This window comes from Gavialis gangeticus, unplaced genomic scaffold (assembly GCF_001723915.1).
Source record: "Gavialis gangeticus isolate Ggan-Ray unplaced genomic scaffold, GavGan_comp1, whole genome shotgun sequence".
Lineage (NCBI taxonomy): Eukaryota > Metazoa > Chordata > Crocodylia > Gavialidae > Gavialis > Gavialis gangeticus.
This window is the reverse complement of record NW_017729005.1, coordinates 12,275,786-12,303,316: the sequence shown is the minus strand read 5'-3', so window position 1 is coordinate 12,303,316 and position 27,531 is coordinate 12,275,786. Positions and strand designations below refer to the sequence as shown.

At 42.1% G+C, this 27,531-nt stretch overlaps 1 protein-coding gene across 5 annotated transcripts in view; it reads left to right on the top strand.

The window, feature by feature from the left end:
* Positions 1-27,531, top strand: part of TBC1D5 (TBC1 domain family member 5) — a 659,444-nt gene that overhangs the window by 114,491 nt on the left and 517,422 nt on the right. The window contains exons 1-2 of one of the 5 annotated variants that reach the window (XM_019508679.1): positions 7,128-7,391; positions 17,911-17,989. The exons of 1 other annotated variant lie outside the window; for it this stretch is intronic. In XM_019508679.1, coding sequence (XP_019364224.1) covers positions 7,342-7,391; positions 17,911-17,989 — 129 coding nt within the window. In that variant the 5' untranslated portion in view covers positions 7,128-7,341. Of the gene's footprint in view, positions 1-7,127; positions 7,392-16,358; positions 16,433-17,910; positions 17,990-27,531 lie in introns of those variants that run through there. 3 more of the 5 variants (XM_019508681.1, XM_019508682.1, XM_019508684.1) reach the window with 3 other exon arrangements.

Here is a 27,531-nt window from a genome sequence, read left to right as displayed (position 1 = left end):
GGCTGCTACCGATCTGCCAAGAATGCAGTCCAGCAGCTTGGAGAGCAGCGTCTGGCTGAAAGTCTGTTTGGGGGCAAGGAAAGAGGTGGGAGGAGGGAAGAGCTGTGGGGGGGGGCAGATTGAGGCCTCCATGGTGGGGGGGGTCACTGGGGCTGGGGCAGGTGTTGGTGTTGCCTGGTGGGGTGCAGGACAGAGCAGTTGGTCTGGGGGTGTGGGGAGGCGGGGCAGCTCCTCCCACATCTGTGTGCAGGGTGATGGCAGGCTGCTGCTGCCCGCTCAGGGCTGGGGCGGTGCCAGGCTCTTCCTGGCATAGAGGGGCGGGACTGGGCCAGGGCTCTGCTTGGAGTGGGCAGTGGCAGTGCTGGGGGGGGGGACTATGGAGGGGCTGTAGGCCACCCTCTCAGCACAGCCCCAGCCTAGCCCTCCCCAAGCTGGGAAGAGTCTGGTGCCACCCCTGGCTCTGAGCAGGTAGAAGCAGCTCTCCATCACCCCGTGCACACATCCAGGGAGCACATTCCCCACCCCTATGCCTCTCCTTGGGGGCATGCAGCAGGGGGAGCTGCCCTCCCCATCCCGGACTCCCAGATGAGCAGCTCCATCCTGTGCCCTGCCCTCACTGTGCAGGTCCATCCTGCTCCCTCACCGTGGGGGCCTTGATCTGCCCCTCCATGTCCCTTCCCCTGCAACAGACTTACCAGTCAGATGCTGCTCTCCAAGCTGCTGGGCTGGCCCCATGTGTCCTGTGGCTGTGTGCATGCACGTGACATTTATCGACAACATTATTGGCCATATCCACTTAAAGCCAATTGCCAATAATGTTGATTTTCCTTGTATTAGTGCCAATATGATATGGACCAATGTATCGGTGCATCTCTAGTTATTGGTAGAATGGCTAAGAACCTCCCATTGTGCCAAAACTTCAGGTGTGAAGAGACAATTTATCACTTTTTTTTCCTAAGTTGAAGCCAGAATTGGTTCATGTCTGCAAAACGGTGGATTAATTACTTCTACTGATCATAAATAAATGTCAAAATAAGTTCCTTTAGAACTGATTAACTGAGAACATTTGTCCACTAATAGAGCATAGCAATGTGATTTATTTTCTACCAAGTAAAACAAAAATAAATGGATTAGGCTGTAGATGCCAATAAAACACATGCTTATTTTTTAATGCCTAAGAAAAGGTGATTGGAAAAATAGTAATAATGTGGGGTGAGGAGACTGGGAGAAGGGATGGAATTTAACATATTGGCAGGATTGCTAAGCTTTGCTGCAGACTAGGAAAATATCTACTCTATTTCTGTTGTGAGGTGTACTCTGCAGAGAATTTTATGTTTAAAAAAGGTTTTATTTTCTACAGAAAAAGTAGTGGAGCTGCTTTGCTGATCTCTCAAAACAAAGGAACATGCATAAATACTTAATATATATAGTTTCTTTCCTATTTCTGTTTTCTTTTTACAGAAAAAAAGGAAAATTTAACTATGCATTTTAAGAAATCGGTTACTCCAGTTTCCTTTCATAACTCAGTGCCAGTATCTCAAATTAGGCTTGGTTTGCTTTTCTTCCTGCTTTCTTGCTGTTAGGGAATACTCCTTCTTTGTAGCTGGAATTCTTCTGATCTTGATCTGGATACATCATTACTGGACTATAAGGTCTTAAATGCTTACTCAAAATGAGAACTTTCTAGGACCACATTTATATTCACTTACGTTTAAAATGTAACCGTATGTTAAACTTTTTGGATACATACATGGAGGCACTCAAACTCCAATTTACATGAGACATTTACTGCGGGGAGTGCACAGAATTAATAAACTAGATGTGCAGTAAATAAACCAGGGACATTTACTAAGGGCTCATGAAATTAATAAACTTTGGAGCAGGCTAGTACTTGTAAATATTTGGAAATACAAAGACTAGCCTGCTCTGGAGTGTTTTCATGTGCAGCAGCGCATGTGCAGATGCTGCCTAGCTGGCTGGTGCACAAAGGTTGGGGTTGTCTAGCCCCACACTGAAGCACTGAAACACGGCACACCTGAGCCCAGCTAGAGCAACCTAGGACTCAATGTGCTGTGCACGAATAAACTCTAGAGCAATATGCTCTGTAGTTATTTGCTCCCAGCCCCATGTTCAAACAGCACACCCAGGAGCACAAAACTCCAGAACAATAAGTGCTAGAGTTTATTCGTGTGCATTAATTGCATGTGTAGATGCCCTGCCTGCTTATACTTTGTTTTATCGTACTGCCTAGGAATCTGTCATGGACCAAGACCCCATGTTAGGTACTATAGAAACACAGAACAAAAAGATGATCTCAGCCTCAAAGCTAACAGTCTGAGAGAGGGCCACAAGAGTAGATACCCAATCAATTTTTGTTCAGTTTGTAATGATTGTGTCCCCAAGATTCCCTTTTTTGGTAGGTAATAAACCACAGACTTCTCAGAAAGTAACATAGGGAAATGTGTTTATATTGTCCTCATCGCTGTAGCAAATACTTCTTTTGTAACTGAATAATAGATCATTAAAGCTGACAATGCTAATGTCCACACCAACATGTTGATTTGTATGCCCTTAGAATCGGAACCAAAACAGAATCTGGTGACTTTAGGCAATTTGATACATAATTGTGATGGGGAAAAAATTGCAACTTCTCAGCAGTCACCTAGCCCTGGAAGCACCTTTTGACTCACTAGTTGCCTCCCTATGTTGCTTGGAAATTTCTTGGGTTCCAGAAAATAAGAAGCATTGCTTAATTCTCCAAAGGGGTCCAATTTTATAGATGTGCTCAGGGCAAATTTAGTAACCCCAGCCAAACTAAGCTCTTCACAAAATGTAGTTGCAGCTGCTGTATTCTTAATAACATAGAAATATGGAGCCTGTATCCCTTCTCTTTGTTATATAATAAGCATAATGTTAGAGCACTGGATGTGACACCCAGCCTAAGGACATTCAAACTGACTACTCCAGCCTCCCTAGACAGTGCAGTGTCCTTGCAACTATAGGAGAGGCGCACAAACCACTCTGTGGAAGCTGTTCTCTACTATGTAGAATTCAATTTAAGATTCAGGGAGCCAGGAAAAGAGATCATACCTATCCTAATTGTTAGAACCCTTGGCTTGGTAAAGGGAATCTTGGGTTCCTACTCCTGAGTGTGCTTAATTTTTTTATGACGTGTACATATTTTTGTTCAGTAACAGGTTTTTAAGGAAAAATGCATAAATGGTATTGGGAGAAGAAAGTGGAACCAAAGTGCCCTAACCTGATAGGGGAGAATGCTCCTACTCCCTTTAGTGCATATTTCTTCTGGAAGCACAAGTCCTGAATTCCTGACCTCATAGTGGCACAGCTTCAGCAGGTGGATGGAGAATGACCCCACTCACCTAGCACATGGCTTGTTGGTTAGGGAACTGTGCTGGAAAGAGGGAGATGGAAGAACTGAAACCTACCCCCAGTGCTAAGGTGAGGGTTGGACCTTCATTCTCACTGCTTGAGTGGCTGAACCAAACTACATTATTACAGAAAGAGAACACCACTGCTGGCTAAAGGAAAAGTGAGTTATTTTTCATTCTTTGGAAGAGTAGTTATAAGTATCTGCTTTGAGGGAGGACTCCAGACCGTGGATGCAAAGCTACCTTCTTGCACCTCTGCTCTAGCAAAGAGGAATGGGAATCCAGACACCACTGTGCTTGGCATGGGTTTTTTTGTTGTTGTTGTTTTTGGCTCTAAGTGCCAAACTCTGGGGTTTTGCATTCAACTCTGGGGCCTGGCACCTAAAAGTTAGGCATTGCAGTGCTGAACTTGTAGATGTTTTAAGCCTTATTAGAGAGAGCTTGTAGTCTTTACTTAAAGAAACCATTCCTAGTGACGGTGGTTTTCTTCATGCTTGCTTGTTCCTTGGCATTTTCTGAAATAGCACAAGGATGAAAAAAATCACATAAACAGTAACTGGATGTTGAAACAGACAGAAATATGAGACCACAGCCATAGGAAATAGACTATGATATCTTACCCTGCACTTCTAACTTTAAATGCAGCTTCTAGCTCCTGTCTAGAGATTTGTCTGAAGCATGCTGCTTCTGTTGGAGAATTTCTGCAAGTAGCTTCTCACTTTGCACTACCTATCTTCTGTCAGCTGGGTGACTTAGCCATCTAAAGCCTTAAAGACTTGCCTCGCGCAGCTTGTGAAGTACTTAACCTTATCCGGTGTTATTGTGAGGAAGCAAGAACTTAACCTTATCCAGTCCAGGAATTGTGAGAAGCAAGGATTTCTTAGGGTGATATCTTTTATTGGACTAACTGCGTAGCTTGGATAGTTAGACAAGCTTTCAAATGCAAGACATTCTTCATCAGGTCTTAATCCAAAAAAAGATAACACCTTATGAAATCCATGTTTCTAACCTTGCCTACTTATCTATATTCTTTTCTAATAATTATTGAAGGAAGATACAGTCTCAGATTTTTTTTTCTTCAAGGGTTGCGAATATGTATGGTGGGGGTGGGCAAAATATGGCCCTCAGGCTGGATTTGGCCCACCAGGTACCAGGGTTCCCTCTAAGGTGCATGTGTGCGCAGCTGCACACAACTAAAAGTCTGGTGTCACAACCTTTTCAAGGCCGCAAACCTGGAAGAGGAGCTGAAGGTAAGCTCCTAGGTGAGGTGGGGGCGGGAGCCTGGCGCGGGTTCTGCCAGTTCTGGGGAAGTGCCCCGCTTCACCTCAGGGAGCGAGAAGGCACATGGCATCAGGACCGGGAAGTGGAGCACTTCCCTGGAGCTGGCGGAGCCGTGCCAGCCCCCTGCCTTAGCCTCAACCCCTGCCTTGCCACACCTCAGGGAGGAGCTGCTGTCTGTCCCAAATAAGGTTCCGCTCCCCGGCCCTGACGCCACGTGCGTCCTCACTCCTGGAGGTGATGCGGGGGAACAGAGCGGTGTCCCGGAGCTGGCGGAGCCTCACTTTGGGCAGGCAGCGGCTCCTCCCTGAGGTGTGGCAAGGTAGGGATGGAGACTGGGGTGCGGGTCTGGTGCGGGCTCTGCGGGCTTCAGGGAAGCGCTCTATTCCCCAGCCCTGATGCGGGGGAGTGGAGCACTTCCCTGGAGCTGGCAAAGCCCGCGCCAGCCCCTGACCCCAGCTTCTGCCCCTGGCTCCAGCCTCTGGCCCCCGGCCTCTTGGGCCCAATCCTCAACCCCCTTCAATAAGTGTCCCATGCCAGACCCAGGTGGCACACTCATGGACTGAGGCAGCACGCTTATGGGAACATTGCCAGGCACTTTCATCCAGCCCATGGGCACCCACCAACAAACTGTGCCCTGCTAAGACCTACTCATGAGGGTGGGAGCAAGGCATTCGCATATATATACACACACCCTCCTGCCCCCCCCCAACACATACCCTGTTGTTCCTCGCTCCCACCCTTGTGGATGGAAAGGCCTGGCTCAGCCAGCAGCAGCTTCTGGGTGGGGCAGTGGCTGATGCTGCTGCAGCCATCCCAGTGGGAACTGCTTGCCTTTCCCAGTGACCCGCTGGCTCTGAGCAGCAGGGGTGGGGGGGAGCTACAGCTGGGTTGGAGCAGGGAGTATCGGGCTGGCAGCAGCATGGAGCCCATGTCTGGGGGGGGGGTGGTGGGAGTACAGAGCTCAGCTGGGCAGGGTGTGAGGGAGAGTCTGGTGTGGGGACTCCCTACACCCATGGAGGGACACTTGGGGTGCTTGTGTCCTGCAGTGGCACCCAGTGGCATTTAAAAAAATGACTGCAGCTTAACAGATAGATGAAACGCTACCTTTTTTCCCAAATTAGATTTACTAATACATGATACCCCATGAATCCCCAAATTGACCCTGCCTCTGTCTTCTAGTCTAGATGCTTCTGAAAGTCTGTCAAAATCACAATACAGTCACTATAAAAATTTATAGCAGCTGATGAAGCAGGCTGTTGTATATGAAAGCTCGTGGCTCTCTGAGCCAGTTTGTCTTTAGTGCCACCTTACTCTCTTTTGTTTGAAAAAAATCAAAAGCACAGCCCCACAAAATAACCACACCACAGAAGTAGAATTAAATAGAAATTTTCTGCTTTCCCTATACATCTGCTTTTTCATTGTCCATCTTAAAAACATGAACTATTCTGCATGCCTTCTAGGCAAAATAGTTTGGAATATTTTGATCTCGTGAATCATTCTAAAGGTTAAGGACTCCTAAATCAATCAATCTCTCTTTATGTTGGGATGGAGCCCCTTCATGTTGGTTTTCTTCAGCTATGGCAGTTAGTTAGGTGTGGTCTCAAAAACGACAGTCCTAAAACATTTAGTTTTTTCATGCCAGCACCCTTAATTCTCCCTTGCCTCTAGAAGCCTCACTGCTTGTGTTCCAGTCACACATCATCAAACTGATCCGTCTCTTTGACTCAGCTCACTTCACTTGGCTGTCAGCCACAGCTATGCCTAACCAACTGGGTCTGTGCTGTTTTACTTTGCACCTCTTGAATGAAGTGAAAGATGCCTTCCCCACCAGTGTGTGTGTCGCCCTAGAAGACCACCTTCCCATAAAACAAGCCCTCTCCAGTGGCAGCATGCTACACAGACCCTTTCTATTACAGTCTGTTTCTCTGGCTGTGAATACCAATGAGAGTGGTTGGCTGACCTTCTATGTGCCCACTGAGAACAGGGCTGGGATCTGCCTGCCTTGAGATCCTGTCTGGGAAGGCTCTTTACGCATGGACACTCAAAGTCGGTTTATATCCGTGTCCTTGCTACCTTTCGTAACATGACTTGGAGGCAGTGCCTAGTAGCAGCAATGCCAGAGCAAGCCTGCCCAGCCTGGTGCACCCTGCACAAGCTACCCATTGCCAAGAGCAGGGGTTGTCAACTGGGGGGATGCATACCCCTGGGGGTACTTGAGAAGGCCCTAGGGGATATGCGCGGGTTGGGATGGAGCACCGCCATGCACTATGCTGCGCAGGCACCAAATGCGAGTGGCGGGAGAAGCTTGTACTTCACCTGCCCATTTTCCCCCCTCCCCAGCTCCACATCTGGCTCCATGCCACCCCCCCCAGGTGTCTGGCCTCTGGGGGTACACTAATCCAAAAACGTTGAAAACCCCTGGCCAAGAAAACTAATGACTTCCAATGATGGCTGCTGCACGGGGTCCTGGCTATGGGCATTTTTGTTTACGACTTAGACCTGGTGGTGTTAGCAGCCTTCCTTTTCTATGAGGAGGAGGTGGAGACTCTCTGGACTGCTTCCCAGCTGTAGCTACTCTTTGCTGCTTTCAGCATCCTTTTGCACACTGGATTTGGACTTCTCCAAGGTTGTGTATATCTTCTCTGTCCCATACTGAATGGCCTAGGGAAGCATGATCTGCTTAGCTAGTTTCCTGCTGGGCCAGACCAACATAGCAATTTTGTAAAGCCACAGAAAGCAGCTTGCAAGGGGCCAGCTCTGATGACACCCTCCAACTCATGCAGTTCCTGGTCTGGGTGTCTGTCCTGTTTAAATTTGAGCACTTCACCTTACAACAAAATATGGGCCAGTTTGTGTGGCATCAAGGGGGCCCTCTGCAAGGTGGAAGATAGACAGCTCGTCCTGCATGTGTAACCCCATGAGGCATGGGGGAAGAGGTTTTGGTCTCCAGTAATGTGGTGTGTTTTGTTGCTAACAAGCATTTTATACTTGGCTCCTGAGACGGCAACATACCTTTGCACTTTCACCATTTGTTTTCAATATTTGTATAATAAAGTTTTTAAAGAGTAAAATAAATAAATGCAAAGAACTGAAGGTCATAATGACCAATCCTGAAAGGTGATTGTCCAGCAGTAATTAATAGAATAGTTACATTTTGAGTTTGCAAACATGAACAACACTGTGGGAAGGTGCCTCCTAAGTGGAAGAATAACTTTTGCGCTGGTCAGCTTGCTACCACACCTCTGCTTCATTTGAATAAAATTCAACTAGTTCATTCTCTTTAAGACTTTGAAAAAGACAGTAAATTCAGTACCCATATCTGCGTTGGGGGATATTAAAACATTTGCATTGGTCTTCTGGGTGAAAAATGCAGCAATCTATACTTCCTTACCCTAGCCTCCTAAGAGCCTCAACAGAGCATAGATGAGAAGTTTACCACCACAATGAGAATATCCTTATGGCAGAGACTCGCATCTAGCACTATCCTCTGGGATCCTGGTGTGAGAGAAGGATTAATTCACTTAAGAGTAACAATATGAACTTCTGATGAAGCCTGCAAATGTGCATATAAAAAACAACTCATGATCAGCTTTTGAAAATATAAATAATTTCACCATAGATGTGTTCTTCACCTATTTTTAGGTCATCTATCATTGTGATGGGGTTTTTTTTAATTGATACCTAGATTGAAAAAGGTCAATAAAATGAGATGCTTAGATATTGATGATTGTAACTTGATTCCTTTGTTTCAGTATTTTCAGTTGCCTTTTTTCCTCCCCTTCTTCTCTAAGAAAATTACTTTTGAAGCTTGAACACGTCAGCCTACCACTAGACTTTGTGAGAGCCACAAGGACCTGATGGCTTGCAGGTCTGCTACAAAGAAGCACTTTCAAGTGCTTTGTGACAGTTGAATGTCTATAACAGAAGTTGGCTCCTGATGTGGTCGTCTTAGGTTGTACTGTTAATAATCAAAGGTTGCATTCTGCATAGGTAAAATGACTTGTCAGAAGTGCAGAAAATATTGAATTATTTTTATTAGGCTTTTGCCTTTGAATATTTGCAGCTTAACTTCACATTAAACATTTAAATACAGTATTTATCTCTAAATTAATGTTGTAGCATATAAGCAAAAACTTAACTTGAAAAGAGAACAAGTATAAGAAAGGAGAATTATTTAACTTGTAGGTTTTGAATGTCAGCATGACCTGTTTGTTTAAAGAAGATACATTTGTCATTCTGATGAAGATGTTTTTTTCCAGACCTCACTGCTGACAGAATCTCACCCACTTTTCCCATTTATTATGATAATAGTCTACTGCATGTCATGTGCTGCAGACCAGTAAAGTTATCTTTGCCTTTATTGTTTTGCATATACTTTACAGTCTGACTATAGATAGTTGTATGCCCTTTAACTTTCCAAACGTCAATTTTGCAAGAAAATAAGTGATCTTGAAAAATTGAGAACTTTTTAGAGTAACTGAAATGCCTCCAGTATTCCAAGCCCATGTATCCTTCATAAGTGCTGAAATGTGTATCTGTTTATAAATTGCATCTCTAGAGAAACAGTCAAACTTCCTGAAATGTTCAAATAATATGACTTTAATATTTTTGCATCTAAAGAAATAAGCGTGTAGGTACAATAGTTTCTTTAAAAGCTTTTTCTAGCCTTCTTTTAACCTAAGCCACTCTTAAAATGATTTTTAATTGAGCCTTAATGACTGAGTAAGATGTATCACTGTTTCTAATGTAGGTATAAGATAATAAATACTAAAAGCACAAAATGCTTGCTTTTTAGGTTTAGTGGCCAAAGTTGCCTTTTTGAAATACCATCTAAATATGGTTAACATTAATTTGTTGTAAAGTTAGCTTGGTATACCCCCATACCTCCTCCAGGTATGCCTGAAATGAGTTTTTGTATAAACATAGTAGTGAAATGGCGCAGTGTCTTTGTTCAGGTCCCGCAAACAGTTTGAATTTCTAATCCTGTCCATCAGAAACATGATGATTTTGCTTGTGTTCAGCACTTATAAATTATCCTTATGGAATCTGTCTGTCTCTGATTGGGAGGTGGTTTCAATGTAGTTCTCCACAGTGTAGTAACATGTAGCCACGTAATGTTACATACAGCTGTTTGCTGCATCTGTTGATATCCATGTGGCTTGCTTTAAGTTGCCTAAATGTAGACTGGGAGGGGCATGGACAGCTATTTGCTGCTGCTGGGAGCTGTATGGAGAAGCTGATACAAGTAACTAGAGGGGGTTGGAGTAGCTCATGGGTTTGGGGGAAGGGCGGCTAGTGTGTCTGCAGGAGGGTTTGGTGCATCCAGGGTAGGTTGGCGGGCCCAGGAGGGGATTGGGGCAACAAAAATAGCTCAGTCAAGATCGGGTTGAGGGGGGAGAGTGAAATAGCACAGCCCAGGGACTAGGGAGAGTAGCTAGACTGTCCTAGCCTGGGAACTATGCTGCAAATATGTGCAGGCATTGGTGAGATGGTTGCATCTTTTCCGGAGCTGGCTAACCTTTCTTGGTTAAAGTTCAGTGGTGACTTAAATTGTGCACATCTTTTTTTTTTTTTTGTGTGGCCAAATTGGCCTGATCCCGGAGGTGTGCAAAGGATCATTTAGCTCGACCTAACCATGATTAGGTCAATCTAAATATAATGCCTGTATGTACCCTAAGGGTGTTGTATTTTAGTGCAGTCTTATTCCACAGAATAACTTCATTCCACCCCAGAAAGATATTTGAGGTCTTATTTTGTTATGAATATGTATAGGCCAAGTAGGCTTATTGTCAATGAAAATGATTTCTACTCATCCATCATGTAGTGGATATGTACCAGGGGTGGGCAATTATGTGGGCCTGTGGGCCACATGAGGAGTTTTGTTGAGCTGTGGCATCCTGGGTCAGTACCCAGCCCACTCCATCACCAGCTTGCCAAAACTCTGTATGTGGGATAGGGCAGTATGCTGGTGGTTGGGGAGCAGTGTTTAGGAGTGGGACGGGAGGGTGAGGGCAGGATTGTGGGGCAGAGACAGTACAGGTCTGGGGCTCAGAGTAGAGCTGTGATTTGCTGCCTGCACACCTCTGTGACAGATACGGGTTTTGTGGACAGGGGTGTGCAGGGAGCAGATCACAGCCCAACCCAGCCCTGGCCCTGTGCCGTCACTGCCTCAAGACCCTGGCCCTGAACACAGCTCCCCACCTGACCATGAACCCTGCCTGCACAGCTCCTGGCTGTATATATAGTGTATACATTTAGATAATATATGTGCTTATATGTATATCTGTATTGTATTAACAAGTTCTAGAACCTGTAACTTGGTAATTTTAGCAATCCAGGGCCTATATTCAGGAGTTGGCTACATTGTAGATCCTTTCAAACAAATACCAGGTTTTCAGGGGAGGTCTGTTTATGAATTCCTATTTAGTTTTCTTCTTGATACTATATATCCTATATAATATTATATTCTATGCTATATCTTAGTATAATATTCTATATACAATCACCCGTTCTAGAGAAGCTTAATAACTAGTATTGACTAGAAAACTAAATATGTATTTTATATACAAGAAGCTTTCCATGGCTAAGCTTGCCAGAAGAATACTAGGCATCTGCTGCAGGTGAGAATATTTACCTAGTGACATTTTTAAAAGCCAAGACAGGTGTGTGCAAATTTTAAGTGACATGTGATTAGGAAGTGCCACACTTGAAACCAAGATCTGATTTTAATCATCTTGTATGTAGCAGAAAATTCATTATCTGGTTGGTAACAGTTTATTTTTTATTGGTCATCTCCAAATTTGCCTAGAATATTGTCTCTTCTATGCATTGTTTAAGTAAGTGTGTGATACATGGTATCAGTATTAAGCTTGTGGTAGCCCACACAGAAATTGAGTCCTCTTTTGGCACAATAACATAGGTGAGGCCTATAGACTGATAACTGTAAATGACTCCAAGTGCTAGCGTTTCCTTGATTTCCTTTTCCGAGTTCTGGGCTATTTTCCCTGTAGCTCTGAAAGGTGAACACCTGATAGGGAGTTTGTGCCCCATCACCTCCTGGTGAACAGCTAAATTAGTGTGCATCAGATTGCTGGAGGATAGCTATTGGTAGCCTGTATTAGCTCTCTGATTTCTGACTTCTGTGACAGGTTAAATTTGTCAGATTGGGATGAATTTCAGTGTCAAGCTGTCTTTTGCCTGTGCTGTCAGATCTAACAGGGGGTCATCCTTGGCTTTTTCCCACTGTCCACACATAATAAAGACCAACCCTTGCCTGTCGTGTTCTTCATAGCTACATGATAACCCTGCCTTAGAAGATTAAGGTTCCCCTTGGAACCTTGAGGTTCCCCTTGAAAGATTCCAGCTCTTATTCGCTTGTTTTTTGATGACAGAAAAATTAATGAAGCAATTCTTCTGTTGCAAAAATCTGATTTGTAATCAGTCAAAATGTTTTTGACACTGTGAATGCATATTTGAAAACTTTGGGTTTGCCTTGTGGATTATGTTTACACAGCTAACAATGCTAACATAGCATTGCACCCTTAAAAGGATCTTAAGGCACTCCAGGGTGCTGTGGCACTGTGGCTAAAAATTGGTGTTTTGTCATAGTGATAGCAGTATGACTTCCCATCGTTTAACTATTTGATCACTTCAAAGGTCTCCTTCCAGGCTGCTTGGAGCTTGTTTTTCTGTACAAGGTTCAGCTGAGGTGTCCTATATACCCATCACCCTCCTCCCATACAGCAGTTCAAAAGGGGAAAAAATTGGTGGATTCTTGAGGAACTTTTTGATAAAAACAAAGCAACTAGGGTAGACATTTATTCTTGTTGTATGGGTACTGATTTACAAAGTTTTCAGCAACATTTTCAGAATTCTATTAAACCTCTTTACCACCAGTTCATGCGTTTCTGTCCTTTTATCCTTTTCCTGTGTTTTTTAATTCTGGGGTGTTGTTTTTTGTCTAGTTTCACCCATATAATTTGGATGAGGGTATTTGGTACACTAGATGAAATGCACCACATTCTGGGATAGACCTATGTAGGATCTATGGATTCTGATGATTTTGTTGGGGGGGGGGGGGTGTAGGGGTAAGGGGGCTGTTGATTGTGGTGGTAAAGTGAAGGTTTTGCATTTCTTGTTAAGGCAGGGTTGTGTTGCATTTGATATCTGATTGGAAGGGCGAGTTCGCTTCTGATAATTAGTTGGGTGAGGTTAGGGGGTTGTTTTGAAAGCCAGGAATGAGGAGGTGGGGATAGGGAATATTTTTAGCGTGGTCTGATCCTTTTCAAGTATAAACGGTAGTTGTTTGATCTTGCTTATTGGTTCAAGTGTGGGATAGTAGGTAACAGCCTAAGGTGTGTAATCAGTGGGGGTTTTATTTTTGTATTTTAGTATTTGGGTGGCTCTTTAAAAGATACAGTCTATTTCTCTGCTGCAGTGTCCTTGCTGAGTAAAGGCAGTGTTGCCTTGTCCCCTACTTCCCCCTGAGGGTAGGTACCTTGTGCATGAAAGCTTGTCTAAGATGTTTCTGAACTATACCGTTGATCTAATAATAAAAAAAAATCACCACAAAATATCATTGCCTTGTGCATATCTCTTGGACCATCATGGCTGCAGGATTACTTCAAGACCACTTGTAACAGTTCTAAGCTTCAGTGCAGGATTAGATCTTTAAAAGAGATCTTTAAACTCTCTTAAATGCTAAGTATATCCAGAAGATCAAAGGAAGAATTAATCTGGTAGACTAAGGAACTTGTATTGACACTTTATAATATAAGGATTTAAGTATTAACAGATTTTTCATAACAATAATATTGAGTGCTCATATCACAAGAATTGCTTGTTTTGTCTGACCTCTTCCTAATGTTCATCAATTGTATGCAGATCTGTTACATTATAGTATAGTAAAAACATTTTGTATCCAGACTTTGTATGCTGTTTGAGGCCAGTATTTTGGATTTAGGATAACAGGGTGCATAGAAAATGCTGTTTCTGGGCTTCTAGCATGGTGTATTGAGTATAAGTTATGACAGTGAGTTGTAGAAGAAATCTTGTCTTTGATGCATTTTTACTCAATATGATGAATGAAACTGCCTGAAGCAATCGGCCTAATATTGCAGATCCCCTTTAAAACACGTTAGAAGTTTTAATAAGTTAGTAAAGAATTTCATATCAGTACGTTGTAAGTGACATTTTGGCGTATTAATTTTTCAGCGGTGGCGTGACTTCAGTTTTCAATCCAAGGACAGATACACGTGTATGTGTGTATATGTGTATATGTATATGTATGTATATATATTAGGGCTGTTGAAAGTTTCGGTAGCTGGTTCAGTTTGGAGGAGATTCAGCCCAATTTGGGAACCAAATCTCTGAATTGAATGAGGAGACCAAGTAAAAGCTCCAAATCGATTTGAAGCATCTGAATTGCTTCAGAAAATTTCGACCAATTCAGAGATTCAGCCATAGACTAAACAAGCAGCTGACAGCTGTCTTTAGCTGGTATGTCTGTTAGGGTTGGGAGAGGGGGGAAGGAAGGGGTGTGGGAGAGGGATTGGGGCTGGGACAAGCTGCCCAACCAAGGTGAGAGTTGTTATGTGGGGACAGGGGTGAGGGGATGCGGAATGTGGACACGGGAGTGCTGGGAGTGGGGGCCCTGCCCTGCTGCCACTTGCCCAGCTGGGGCAGGGGAGGGCGGGATGTGGTCACGGCTCACTTCAGGCAGAAGGTGGCAAATGGCAGCAGGGCTTAGCCCCCGCTCCCAGCACTGCCGTCCCCACATCCCATGGCCCTCCATGCCAGCTGGCAAGCCCCTGCTCCCAGTGCTGATACAGGCGCAGCCACGCCTGCATGATGCCCCCCCCCCATGCTGGCTGGGCAAATGGCAGCAAGGGATAGCCCCTGTGGCAATCCCCACTGCGGCAGAGGCACAGCTGCAGGAGAAGCCCCCATGGCTGCCCTGTCCAGCCTCAGCCTCGGGCACAAAAAAAAAAAAAAAATGCCCTGCACTCATTGGCTCTGGGGGCTTGTGGCAGAGCCCCCCCCCTCCCTGCACAGCATGGGGCAGTGGGGATTACCCCTCCCCCCTTCTTGGCACCCATGCAGCAGCTATTGCATTGTGCAGGTGCAGTGTGGCTTGGCAGGGTGCCATGCTCTGTGTGGGAGCTGGGGTAGCGCCACATGTCAGCCAGAGACCGGCAGCACTCGGCCCCAGCAGCCCCAAGTCTCAGACAGCACAAAGCACCTGGCTGAGCTGTGCTTCACCCATGCCATGGGGCAGCTACCGTGATCATCGCTGCCCCACACTGCATGGGGGTGGCTCTGCCATGAGTGCCCAGAGGCCCCTAATTGCCGCTGCCAGAGCCAGTGAGCGTGGGGCTTTTTTTTGTTTTTTGTTTTCAACTGCTGGGATGCTGGGGCCACGCACAGCATCTATCTGGGGTGGGGCTGGGTGTGGGGGAAGATTGGGGAGCAGGGGCTGTGTGGGGGGGCAGGCTTTGCCACATGGTGCCAGAGCCCCTGCAGTTGCTGCTGCTGCCAGTGAGTGCAGTTTTTTTTGATTCCCAGATGGCTGGGGTCAGGCAGGGGGGCCCATCAGGGGTGGGGCCTGGTGGGGGTTGATTGGAGAGTGTGGGGTTGTGCAGTGGTGGGGCTCTGCCTGGAGGCCCCAGAGCCCCCACAGCCGCTGCTACAGCTGGTGAGTGTGGGTTTTTTTTTAAGTGCTGGAAGCTGGGACCAGGCAGGGGATGGGTCTGGGCAGGGCAGCCACAGCGGCTTCTCCCATGGTTTGCCTCTCCCCCACTGATCCGAATCACCAAATCAGCACTGAATCTTCCAAAGCCGATTTTCGGCTGAATTGATTTAGGACAGTGATCTGAACTCTGAATCGAATCACTGTCCTCTGAATCGGCCGAATCTGAATCAAATGCTTCCCTATTCGCACAGACTGAATATATATGTATGTGTATAAAAGTTAAAATGTACATGATAGATAAATAGAACGTGCATTTCAGTTTGATTTCATTTTAAATTATTCACTTCTGCTGTGCATTTCCCTTTTGGACTTGGTCAGAAAACCCAGCGGTGAGCACTATGACTTGGCATTAAAAAAAAGTATAACTGCGTACCAGTTTTATTAATGAACAAGCATCTAAATAGTTAAAAACTGTTTCATGGCGCAGAAAAAAGAATCCTCCAAACACTCTGTTCAGTGGGCAAATAATTAAGGTAGTTAGAACTTAGCACAAGGGGCACTAAGTTTGCATTTGATCTCCTTTAAAACAATTCTCCAATCTATAAACACACCTTGTTGAGAATAGAGTATAATCTCTTGTATGACATAATCTTATTGATTTGAGTAGAGGCCTTCCTTTTCCTGATCAAAGTCAGTTTAAATACAGGAAGGTGTGATAAGCTACAGTAGGGATTGCCTTGCAAGCAGACCTCTAGTGTTACTAGTTCCTGACAGCTGCAAGCCAGCCTCTGGGCATCTTGTTAAATTCTCAAATGTAATTATACAGTAGACTTTCTTTAACAATTTCTGTGTTCCCAGCTATAATTATAACAGCATTTCTTGCTTCTAGCCTGTTCCTTATCTTGTAACCCACCTCCATATCTCCCACCTCCGGTTAGTGCTATCCAGTGGGGCTGACAGAACCAAAAAAAACCCAGAGCTTCTTTTCTTTAACTTCACATGGAAGGTTTCATCAACATGCAAGATACTTTTCTGATCTACATTTCCCATCACATTGCACAAAGGACTGTGGGTTAGTATACTAGTTTTATTCTGAAAACACAGTTGATAGTAAGCTAGTAGGCAGAAAATTCCCAAGGGCTACATACGGCATGGCTCAGGGAGAGGGGAAAGTAAGCTTTTCCTGTTGTTGAATCAAGTATAGATAGGGGGCTACTTTACTCGAGGTGGTGGCAGCCAATTTCAAGGGCAGATCATGGCTGGCCTCCATTTTCAAGGGGTCATCGTGGCAGGCTCCCTTTCATGCCTGTAGCTCAGGGGCCATGTGCTCCCCCTTCCACTGCTGATTGGTGGAGTGCTGTCCATTACATGACCCCACCCCTTGCCACTGGTTGGCTGAGAGGGCTGTCTTATGCATCCGCACCCCTTGCTGCTGAGCCACTGGGGAGCCAGCATTTTATTTTTATTATTTTCCCCCCCACCTCCCCCACCCTCCAGATTTTGTAGAGATCACCCAATTTTGTGATTTTCACAAAGTCCACATAATCACAATTTGGGTAGGCCTGAAGTATAGAACTGTTTTTTCTATCTTGAGTTTTGTGTGCATGAGACTTGCTATAAAACAAGAAGAGTGTACTACCTGTATAATAGTGTGTACACTTCTTTACCTACCCTGCATAACATAAATACCACTTAAATCTCTTGTAAGAGAGTGGTTGGATACATCACAACTCTATCCAGTGTTTAAATTAATGAAATTGTGGCCTGACACTTAAAGTTCATCCTGGAAGTTTGTTTATGCAAGCTCCTGTTCTGTTTGATGCCTTGCAAGATAGAAGCTTGCATCCTGAAAATAAGATAAAAATTGGGGAAGGGTAAAAATGTAGGTATTTTTTTTCCAGTTCTGCTGTGTGTCTTTTCCCCCAATTGAAGTCAAAATGTTTATATCAGACTCATCCTGTTTCTTTAAAAATGCCATGTTTTTACATTTTAAGGAGGCTTTTACATTTCAGTTTTGTTTTCTAGGTCATGTAATATTTTTTACTTTACTTCTATAAGCTGAAAGAGAATATTGCTGAATATGCTAAAGTAGGTATGGTTGGCTTTTTTGTGTTGTTTTTTGTTTTGTTTTGTTTTAAGCCTGGCATTTAAGTAGACAAGGAAGAATCATGTTTAGTGCTGCCTTGATAATAAATCGTACTATAATTGATTGTTGATAGAAGCCCTTAAAATACATTTTTATGGTTGAAATGTACTTTGGGTAAACAGCATTCAATTTGCCTATTAAAACAATTCACTGTATTATTGTGGTTACTTTGGGTATTAAGGAAGTAGGACTTTTCCAGCAACAGTAATTGGTTGACACTGTTTGACCTTAATGCAAAGCTACAGTATTTAATGAACAAACGGGGGGGATAAAGTTTTGATAAATAAGGCAATTTTCCTGAAACCTTTACAAATATGCTTGAAGTCTTTTAGTGTTAGATTGACGGTTTCTCCTTTTGTGAAAAGAATAAGTGAATAATTTAAGGCTATATTTCATGTTTTCAGATCTTCATTCTGTCATATAAATAATAGACTGTTGAAAAGCAGAAGTATCTGCAGTCACTGCTTTAATAGACCTACACTAGTGAGTATCTTACTCTGTTTCTGGCATTTTAAATGTCTCTCTCTTTCATGAATTTACACTGGAAGAAATGTACTTGCTAAACTATAGAAATGGGGCATCCTTGGGCACTTCTTGACTTCCATTTTTCATGGTATCCAAATTCCAAACATGAAATATGCCACATAGTAGTGCACTGCTTAGTGAAACTTCTCATTTTGTAAACACTTTGTCTGGCATTATAATAGCTTTAATATTTTTAGGTTTTCATTTTTGTGAGCTATTTGTAGAATTTTGACTGACAGATGTCGTGAAAATAGAATATGTGGACCTTCAAAACTAAAGCCAGGTACAGAGTCTGTTAACATTAGTGGAAAGATTCTTAATTAAATGCCTTTGAATTTGAATCCAGTACCATGCATGCAGGGCTTGGGACATCATCTCTTGATGGAAAAAAAAATCTGACGGTTATATACGTACTGTAAGGCTTCTCTAATTGATTCAGAAAAGGTGCTTTTATGCTGTTTTATAAAATTCTTTTTTTTTCAGGGAAGGGAGGAAAAATTAAAAATGGAATTAACAAAGGAATGATAGCTTCCTTGTTATGTTTTTTTTTTTCTTTGAGTAGGCCTAGCCTGCTTAATGTTGCACGTGAAGTCTTAAATAAGAGATTATCTGAACAACTCTTAGGTAGCCAAATATTGGAACTGTTTAATACTCTTTATTAATATAACCGCCTTGTTTATGACAAAATATAGCTTATGTAGATCAGTGGAAAAGGGGAGGGGTCAAACTTTTTGGCAGGCATGCCACAAATTAAGTCCTGTATCCTCCCCAAGTACCACTCTCTAATTTCCTTCGCCAACCCAATCTTACGCACTAGTCTCTACTTCCTACTCTATCTGCCACTGTGCTGCATGCCTACTTCCCAGTCTGCCATGTGCCACACACAGAGGTAGCTCATGTCACTTGTGGCACGTGCCACAGGTTAGCCACCCCAGATACAGATACCTAGTCTATTCAGTAACAGTATTACTATATTTATCTTCCTTCACGTAAACACCATATTTATCTTCTAAATTGCTACTTGCAGGGTGTGCCTACACGTCTCTGTACAGTGACGTTGCTACAGCGCTGTGCTTGAGTACTTTGTTCTGGAAGTACTAAAGCCTGGTGCAGTATGGGCACTGTGCGCACAGCTAGATTTTGCTGCTATGTCGCTGTAGTGGTGTGCTATACCCAGGGAGTGGCCTGCTATACTTGGGGAGCTTGTCGATGTAGTGGCAGTTGGGTGTAGATGCATGTGATTGCTACATTGCTATAGTACCCTGCATGGTGACCTAGCGTGTTGCTACATCGTTGTAGAGTGATGTGTAGGCACGCCCACGGTTATTCCAACTACCAAGGATCTGCTCTTAGTTTGGACTGATATAGCAGCATTCTTGCCATTCTTTGCTTTTCAGGTTTTGTGTATTGTCACAACTGCATGACAAATGAAAATTTGTGATAGGACAGTGGCTTTCAACCTGTGGTCTTCAGACTAAGGGCTGGCAAAAGATGACTATGGTTAATCAAAAATATGTGAATACCCGCACTTACAATTCAGAGGGGTCTGCACCTCCATTTTAAATTTCCAAAGGAGTCTACACCTCCACTTGAAATTTGTTATGGGTCTACAAATGAGAAAAGGTAGAAAACCACTATCATAGAAGAACTATTTTTTGTGGTAGAATTCTAGGTGGAATTGCTCGCTATGATTTGCCATTGAATGATTTTGCCTTATAATTTGCTTCTAGAAGTGGCTAATACCTGATGCTTTGGTGAAAACTCTCCATTAGTATAATTTAATTATTTTCCTATTTGGCAGGTCCCTGTCTGTCTCCAGCCACTTAATGCCTTTATTTTGTGTAGTCGGGTTCCTCTTAACTCTTATTTTCCTAGATAAATTATGTTTTAATATCTTGTCATAGACTAAGTTTTGCTGTAAGTCCATATTCATTGCTGCTGTTTGTTTTAGTAACTTATTAATGCATATCTTTTAGTCTCTGGTGATAATTCTGTTACTCATTCTCTCTAAGTCTCGAATTTTTTATTTCAGTTTTTCCAAAGCTACATCTAATTCAATATTTTAACACTGGAAATGGTAGCTCATAGCTTTTGAATTTTAACCATTTCAAAAATGTGGAAATGAAGAACACCCACTTTTTAAAATCTTTCTTGGTTTCCCATTTATTTTAGAAAAAAGTCGTAGTTGAGAACTCCAATCTTGATTCTGGATATTAATGGATTTTAAGAACAGTTCAGGGTGTGATGTGAACCAGACTCTCTCTTCCCAATAACTGATGTCTGTAGGCTGAGGCAGCAAAGTGCTTCTTGCTATCTATGGATGTGGTGGCACTTGTGTTATAGTGTGGATATTAGCCTGATTCCAAATAAAGTTTAAGGAAAAGGGTTCAGGAGCCAGACAGAGGAAGGTGAAGAGGGGGTGGAGATAGGGGGAAGACGTGGAAATTCATAATTTCTTTGCATCACCTCTTTTTCAAAAGTGTCTTATTGCTCCTACTGTGGAGAGGATCATTGAAATCAGTCATGGAGACATTTCTTATCTCTACGTAAGAGAGAGCTTGTTAGCATACCGATCATCTTAATCATTCTAGTCAACTAAATCTATTAGCAATCTTATTTTATGATATTTAATGGAATAAAAGTTTTGTTGTTACCTTTGTGCTCAGAGATCCTAATCAAATCTCCATTGTACTAAGAAGGAAGGACTACCTAACTCTAACAGCTTATTGGACTATTTCGGTTAAGAAACATGAGTTTCTTAGACCATGCCACAGATGGGAGTGATGCAGCTAGCATCACATCCAGTTATGTTTTGTTTTTCCCAGTGTGAATGGACTGGTACCCTTTGAGAGCTGTGTCAATTTGGGGATGGCCTTTGATACGAGTCCAGAGCAGGACTTGCACTATTTCCAGATGCATGAGTATAAAATACCTTAATTTCTTTGACTGCTTCCCCCAGTTATGCTAAGCTTTCTATAAAGATATAAAGTCATAGTTCCTTTCTTACAATCTAATTTCAGATGAAGTAAAATAAATAGGAGGAGGAATTGGGGGAAGATATAGATCCAACAGTAGGACATATGGTCACTATCCATCATATTTACCTGAATTCAAAATGACTTTGGATTTTAGGAAGACCCCGCCCCCACAAAATAAAGATTCTTTTACATGGAGAGTTCTAAATTTGTTACAATTTTCCATGTATCGAATCTAGTTAGTGCAGAGTCATTTTAAATTAGTCTTTCCCTCGCTGCTGTAGCAAAGGGAACAATGACAGTGGGGCAAGCTGTGGGGAGGCAAGAGGCAGGGAGTTGGATAGCCTGACTTCAGCCCCTTGCCTACCTGCCACCTGTCCTCCCTTCCATTTGTCTTTCTCACCACTGCATGCTGGGTCCTGTTCTGCTCTATGGATCTGTATGGAGCCAGGGAGTGGGGAGGGAATCCGTGCGGGGCCAGGGAGCAATGCAGGGCCCAGCACTGACTTCCAGTACTGCATTTTTTGCTCAATGCTTGATTCTAAAATGACCCTTCATTTTCCCCATGTTGAATGGGGGGGAAAACCTCATATTGGAATTAGGTTAGTACAATAAATGGTTCATATTTTGTTTTTTAAAGAGAATTTATATAGAGAGAAGCTGGATTCTTCACTCTTTTTTTTAAGCCAATAGTCATATGTATTTTTTTCTTAATTGGTGAAATTTTACTGCTATCAAGTTTTGTTATAGGAAGCAATTGTGGTAAGTGGACTTCATAATATGAAAACTGTATTTCATTACATACTTTAGTGACAGGCTAATAGCAATCAGATTGTCCAAATACCATTCATTTATATTATTAGTAAGTAATGTGGGAGTATTGTAAGCCCTGTATAACTAGATGTATCACTTCTAATTCAAGTTTAACACTGGGGTGATAACTCAGCATGCTCGTGATTAAACCATTTTAGTATTCTTAAAAATATTGCAACTAAAATGACATATTTTGATTTTTGGTTGACTGAGACGGCACCTTTTTGGAAACTGGAAGCAATTGCTTTGATATTGCGTGTTCAAGATGATGTTGATACACTTAAAAAAGGCAAGGTTCAGTTAACAGCATATAGGTTATTTCAGAACAGCTATTTTACTGATGTATATGTATTTCTATATTCATGTATTTACATGTATATAGAAATCCTTAGTTCATTTCCTTAAGTAATTGTTAGGGATCTACCTAAATAGTGGGGGTACTTGTCAATTTTTGCAGGTTGATCACAGCATAGTTCTAATTCTGTGGTCACTTTTTTGCAGCAGCCCTACCCCAAGTTCCTGATTTGGAGAGGCCCTGGGGGGGAGGGCATGAGGGGGCAGCTGCCATCTTGTCTGCTACCCTTTGTGCTACCCTTCCAGCTGGTGGCTTCTCCTCCTGGCAGTGAGAACTGCTGGCTCCCACTGGGGAGCAAGCATTTTATTTTTATTAAGCTTTTGGGGGGGGGGCAGGGGGAGAGTTGCAAACAGTTTTGGATTTCATGGTATCCATGAAATCTGTGAAGCTGAGAATTAAGTAGATCCCTGGTAATTGTGTGCAACAGGTTAGGCAATTGAGGACTGTTGTGATGCCCAGGCTTGCTTTCTCTTCTGTCTGTCAAGGTCCTGCTTTGCTTTCTCACCTGTCACACATTTATGGAACTTTAATGCAAAGGGAGGCTGCCTTCAGAGATTGAAGAGCCTAAGGTGATCAACTCTCCCAACCTTACTCGCCTTAAGGGTTTAAGTTGTGATTTCCAACTACCCCTATGTTCATGTTCGTGCCTTGCAGATAGGACCCTACTCTGGCTCTAGTTCTTCTGGCTTATATACTACAAAAGCCCTGTCCCTTTCTGGTCCTGTGCCTCCCCTGTTTTGCAAGTGCCTAGATGTTTTTCTTCCTAAGATAAACTCTTTGAATAGAGCAACTTGCCTTTTTTTCCCTCAGAGATGCAGACATTTACATTGTTTCCCATTAAAAAGATCGGATTGTTGTTTGTATTTAATGTGTTTTTTATTTTGAGAGAAATTATTCACTTTGGTAATCTTTAAAACAACTTATTAATAAATGTTAATTGTTTATCTGTAGGTGGTGACCAATGTGTCAAATTTGCTGAGAACTCCAGAATAACACCTTTGTGTGATAGGCTTATAACTATCCATAGCATACACTACTAGTGCTTGTAACATGAACTTTCATTAATTATTTCTTATTCCTTTAGGTGATAAATGTAAGAATACAAAGTTATTGGTAAACTAGCAATGCAGAAAGAAGAATCCAGACATTCAAGGAAATCAATATATAGTTGGAGGGTGTAGGGCAAATGTTGGGGAAATAATTTAATCACAGAATTTGCTAGACTCTGGAATAGTTTCCTCGGGGGAGTAAGGGAAACTTTGTAACCTAGAGCTTTTAAATCTATACTGAGCAAAGTACACACAGTTTTCGGTGGTCAAAACTGTCCCTTTGTCTCTTGCCCCTCCTCCCCAACTTTTTGTTCTATATTTGGTCCTATAAAATATTTATCTGACCTGAACCAAGAGTTCAGTTTGTCAGCTCTGTTATTTCATTATATGCAAATCTTCATAAGGAATCTGGAGCGTCTTAGTGCATTATCCATGTAAGGTAAATCAACAATTAAAGATTTTTCTAGCAAAATTTACTTTTAATCTCTTAATTCTTTGCCGTATTTTTACTTTTGGTGTCTTGATGCAAACTGTACTTCAAGGTTTTGGTGTCAGAAATTTTAATTTGGTTCCTTCCATTATTCTAGTGTAAGCTTATCCAACATATGGCCTGCGGGCTGCCATGAGGCCCTACAAGCTGTTTTCTGAGGCCCGAGGTGCTGTGATGGGAAATGAAAGTAAACGCTGTACTTTAGTTTCCAAGGGTGTGTGTGGGGGGGTGATGTAATACCGCTTCCTGTGAGGTCTTTGAATATGGCTCGCCAGCCCACTGGGTGATTTAAAAAGTTCATGATCCGGCCCCACATTCAAAAAGGCTGGACACCCCTATTCTAGTGGTTGGGCCGTATCCCAATAGTATTGACTGCAGAATGTTCTGGGAATACCAATTTAAGGGAAAGGCTGTTGTGTTTATACTTCAAAAAACACCTGTCACTGCTGAGCTGGATCGTTTTGTTTATGCTGTTCTTTAGGAGCCTGTTCAGTTTGCTTGGTTTTATTGATAGCAAACATTTTTTGCACACAGTTCTACTTCTGACATCTATAAACATGTTGATTTATTAGTTTATCATGTCTTTCCAGTAGGTGGCCAAAGCTGCTTTAAGTCCAGTCTTTGTAAACTGCCACCACATTTGATGTGCTTCCTTTATTGCATTTTTTCTCACTTAAAATATAATCGTTTTAAACAAAAAAAAAAATTAAATTCTTAGCCCTTATAGGTTATGAATAGCACTAACTATCATAGTTTATTTTCCATGGAATTGGTGGAACAGAGGCAGCCTCGATACAAATTTATCTGCATTTTCCTCCCCCAAATGTATCCTGCACGTATGTGCCCTCTGTGTGGCGCAGTTCAGAGTAGTGTGATTCAGTATCTAATTCAAAACTTCTTCTCACGTAAACAACAAAGCAGTTTTTAAAAAGAAGTTTGTTTCTTCCTCAAAGATTTCCTAATTTTGCCTTAACTTAATTGCTACCCCAATATTTGCAATATTTAACTTGGAAAAATTGAGCAAATAATGAGATGACACAAATGAGGTATTTTTAAAGAGTCATTTGAAAACCTGGAAATGTTCACACCATACCATTTACAATGTTGGTATTGCTCTATGTGAAGCACCAACTTATGTGTTTAAAGACCTTCAAACATCTTTCGATCTGAACAGCTTTTGGAAAACTGTTGCACTCAAATCCATGACAAGTACTAATTCCATTTAACCTTTTTTTGTGTTCCATACCATTTCAAATCCTTCCTGATATCTGTTTTTAAATGTATATACATGTGTTCAACTTGTGTGCATTCTTTAAGCATGCATCGTGTTGCCAGACCTGCTGTAGAAGTAGTGTGTACTATACAGTAAATTAAAGAAATAGAGCCTCTGCATCAGAACAATTTTCATGCCTCACTCAATTCCTAATGTAAATTAGTAGGAACATTGGTTATCCATTTGAGAAATTGAGTTGGTATAAAAATAAAAATGCACTTATGGTGTGTGGTGCTTTGTGTATCATCTTGGGAGTGTTTTTCTGTTTATCTGTCACTTGCATTAGCAAAAGCAGTCGCTGGCTGCAGGTGACATTAAAAATTAAAGGTTAACCTCAATTTCTTTAGTGACCAGACATGGGGCAGAAAGTTCCTATGGTTGTGTTTTAAGATTTTTGGAACTGTCAAATAGAGTTAAGAAGTGAAGACTTGTAGGTTTGATATTTTTCTTCATTTCTATATGTATCTGGACATGTCATTTCAATATTATCAAACATTCATCTAATTTGTGTTTGCACATTTCTTATTGCCTGCAAATGCCTGAAATTTTAAAAAATGAAAATACTGTTAGCATAGATCATCCCAACTTCTATAAATTCGGGAATTATTTATTCTTGAAAAAAAGAAAAGAATATTCAGTGGTCAAAGCATCTTAACTGCCTTCTATTAAGGAACAGATCAGTGTTTCAAAAGCAGTCAAAACTGTAATGGAAAGTTCTTCTACAAAAAAACTTTTTAAAATTCGTATTTCCAAAATGTAAACTGTTGTTCATAGGTTAAATATGAACCTATTTGTGGATATGGGGAACAGTGTTGGAAAATCTTCCTTCCATTACGAAGACTTGCCTTTGTGCATGTGTGTGTTTTGGTAAAGTGTGCTTTTAGTAGTACGAATTTGATTTGCTAGTATAATAGGATGCATTCTTCCATTCCCAATGTAAGTACTGGAGAAAGTTAAACCTTTCTGTTGGTTGGAACAATCATTTTCTGCCATAGCAAACTACATCAAGAGCAAACTTCTTGGCACTTGGGACCCAAAGTTGTTGCAAACTGAAATTCTGGCTTTTGCTGTCCCAGGGACTGTTGTTCTTAGTAGTTGCTCTTTTGACTTGACTTCCTCATGAAATGCCATAGTTGACATATAATCAGTATACCTGATGGTGTATTTGACTGCTAAATGAGAATGAGCAGGCAAGAAAGAAAACTGAAATTGCGTGCTCTGTCCACATGACTAAAATTAGGCAACCAAAATGCAGCTGTTCCCTTTTTCTTTGCTTGAGGGGTGAATCTCCTGTCCTTGGCTACTTTTATAGCTCCTTTAAAAATGTCATTAGGGAAAGCAATGAATATTACTTGAAAGAATATGAATATTATTTTAGGAAAGAACATTAACAGAGTTTTTAGGAGGCTTAGTACACTGGCCATTCATAACATTGTGTAAAAATGACACACCTGTGTATTGCGCTGTGTAGTAAGCTTGATGTAGTCCTTTGAAGGCTTAATATTGTGTAGATTTTCAGTCTTTGGCTTAAATCACGGTCGTCATTCTTTGGTGGAAAAGTAATTATGCATACTCCACATGATTTGCCTGTGATTATTTTGTTTGAACCTTTATTTAAAGCAAAGAATTTCTCCAAAGATGTAGAAAAAAATTTAAATGCAAATAAATAACTTATTTCCTTTATTCCTTCCAAAGCTAGTCTCTTTTATATATTTAAAATTTTTATTTCTTCTTCTATCAAACAGGGTTGTACTTCAGCCTTACTGATTTGTTGGGTAATTCAGTCTGGCTTGTTTTAATTTAGATAATGACAACACTGACCAAACATATTTAACCTGTGAAGTAATGTGAACCCAAGTGCTGGCTCTGGATTTAGGACCCAGTTGCCTTGTTCCGGGTGGGGGCTACTCAACCCTCGGACCGACTACGACCTTTCCATTCGATAATAGGCAAATTTATTGATACACAGTGGTAACAGAAAAGAAACCATACAATCAAGCAGTTCTGTACATCTACCATTCCTAGGGCTGTTATAAAGGTGAGGAAACGTATGGCCAGGATGTAGGCTTCACTAATGCTGTCTTTTAGGTGTCAGATGTCAGCATGCCAGCAGCCTGGAGTTGGGATGCCAAGGCCCACCCCACTTTTACTAGAGTGGCTCATCTGTTTTCATGAATCTTAGATGTTATTTGTATTTCTCTCAGCCTCCTAGTTGTTTCAAAAGGTCCTGATGAAGTATAGTTAGATAACTGTACATATTGTACATGACTTGTCTCAGTCTTACAGGACTTTGTTGGGGTCTGAAATAGGTGATAGTGAGATGCTTGGAATGAGTTACCCTAAAACTCTGGCTCATGGAGTTTCTGCAGAATCTAATGCTAAGTTGTCCAGGAAGGTTTCAAAGATGCCTTTTAAATCAGAGGCAGGGAAATTGTCTGCCTCTTGCTGGCTGCCAGACTCCATTTCCCAGCAGCCCTTGCCCTCATGGCTTGGACTGGTCTCCATGGAGACCCCAGCCACACCTGTAAAGGAAAGCTGAGGCTTG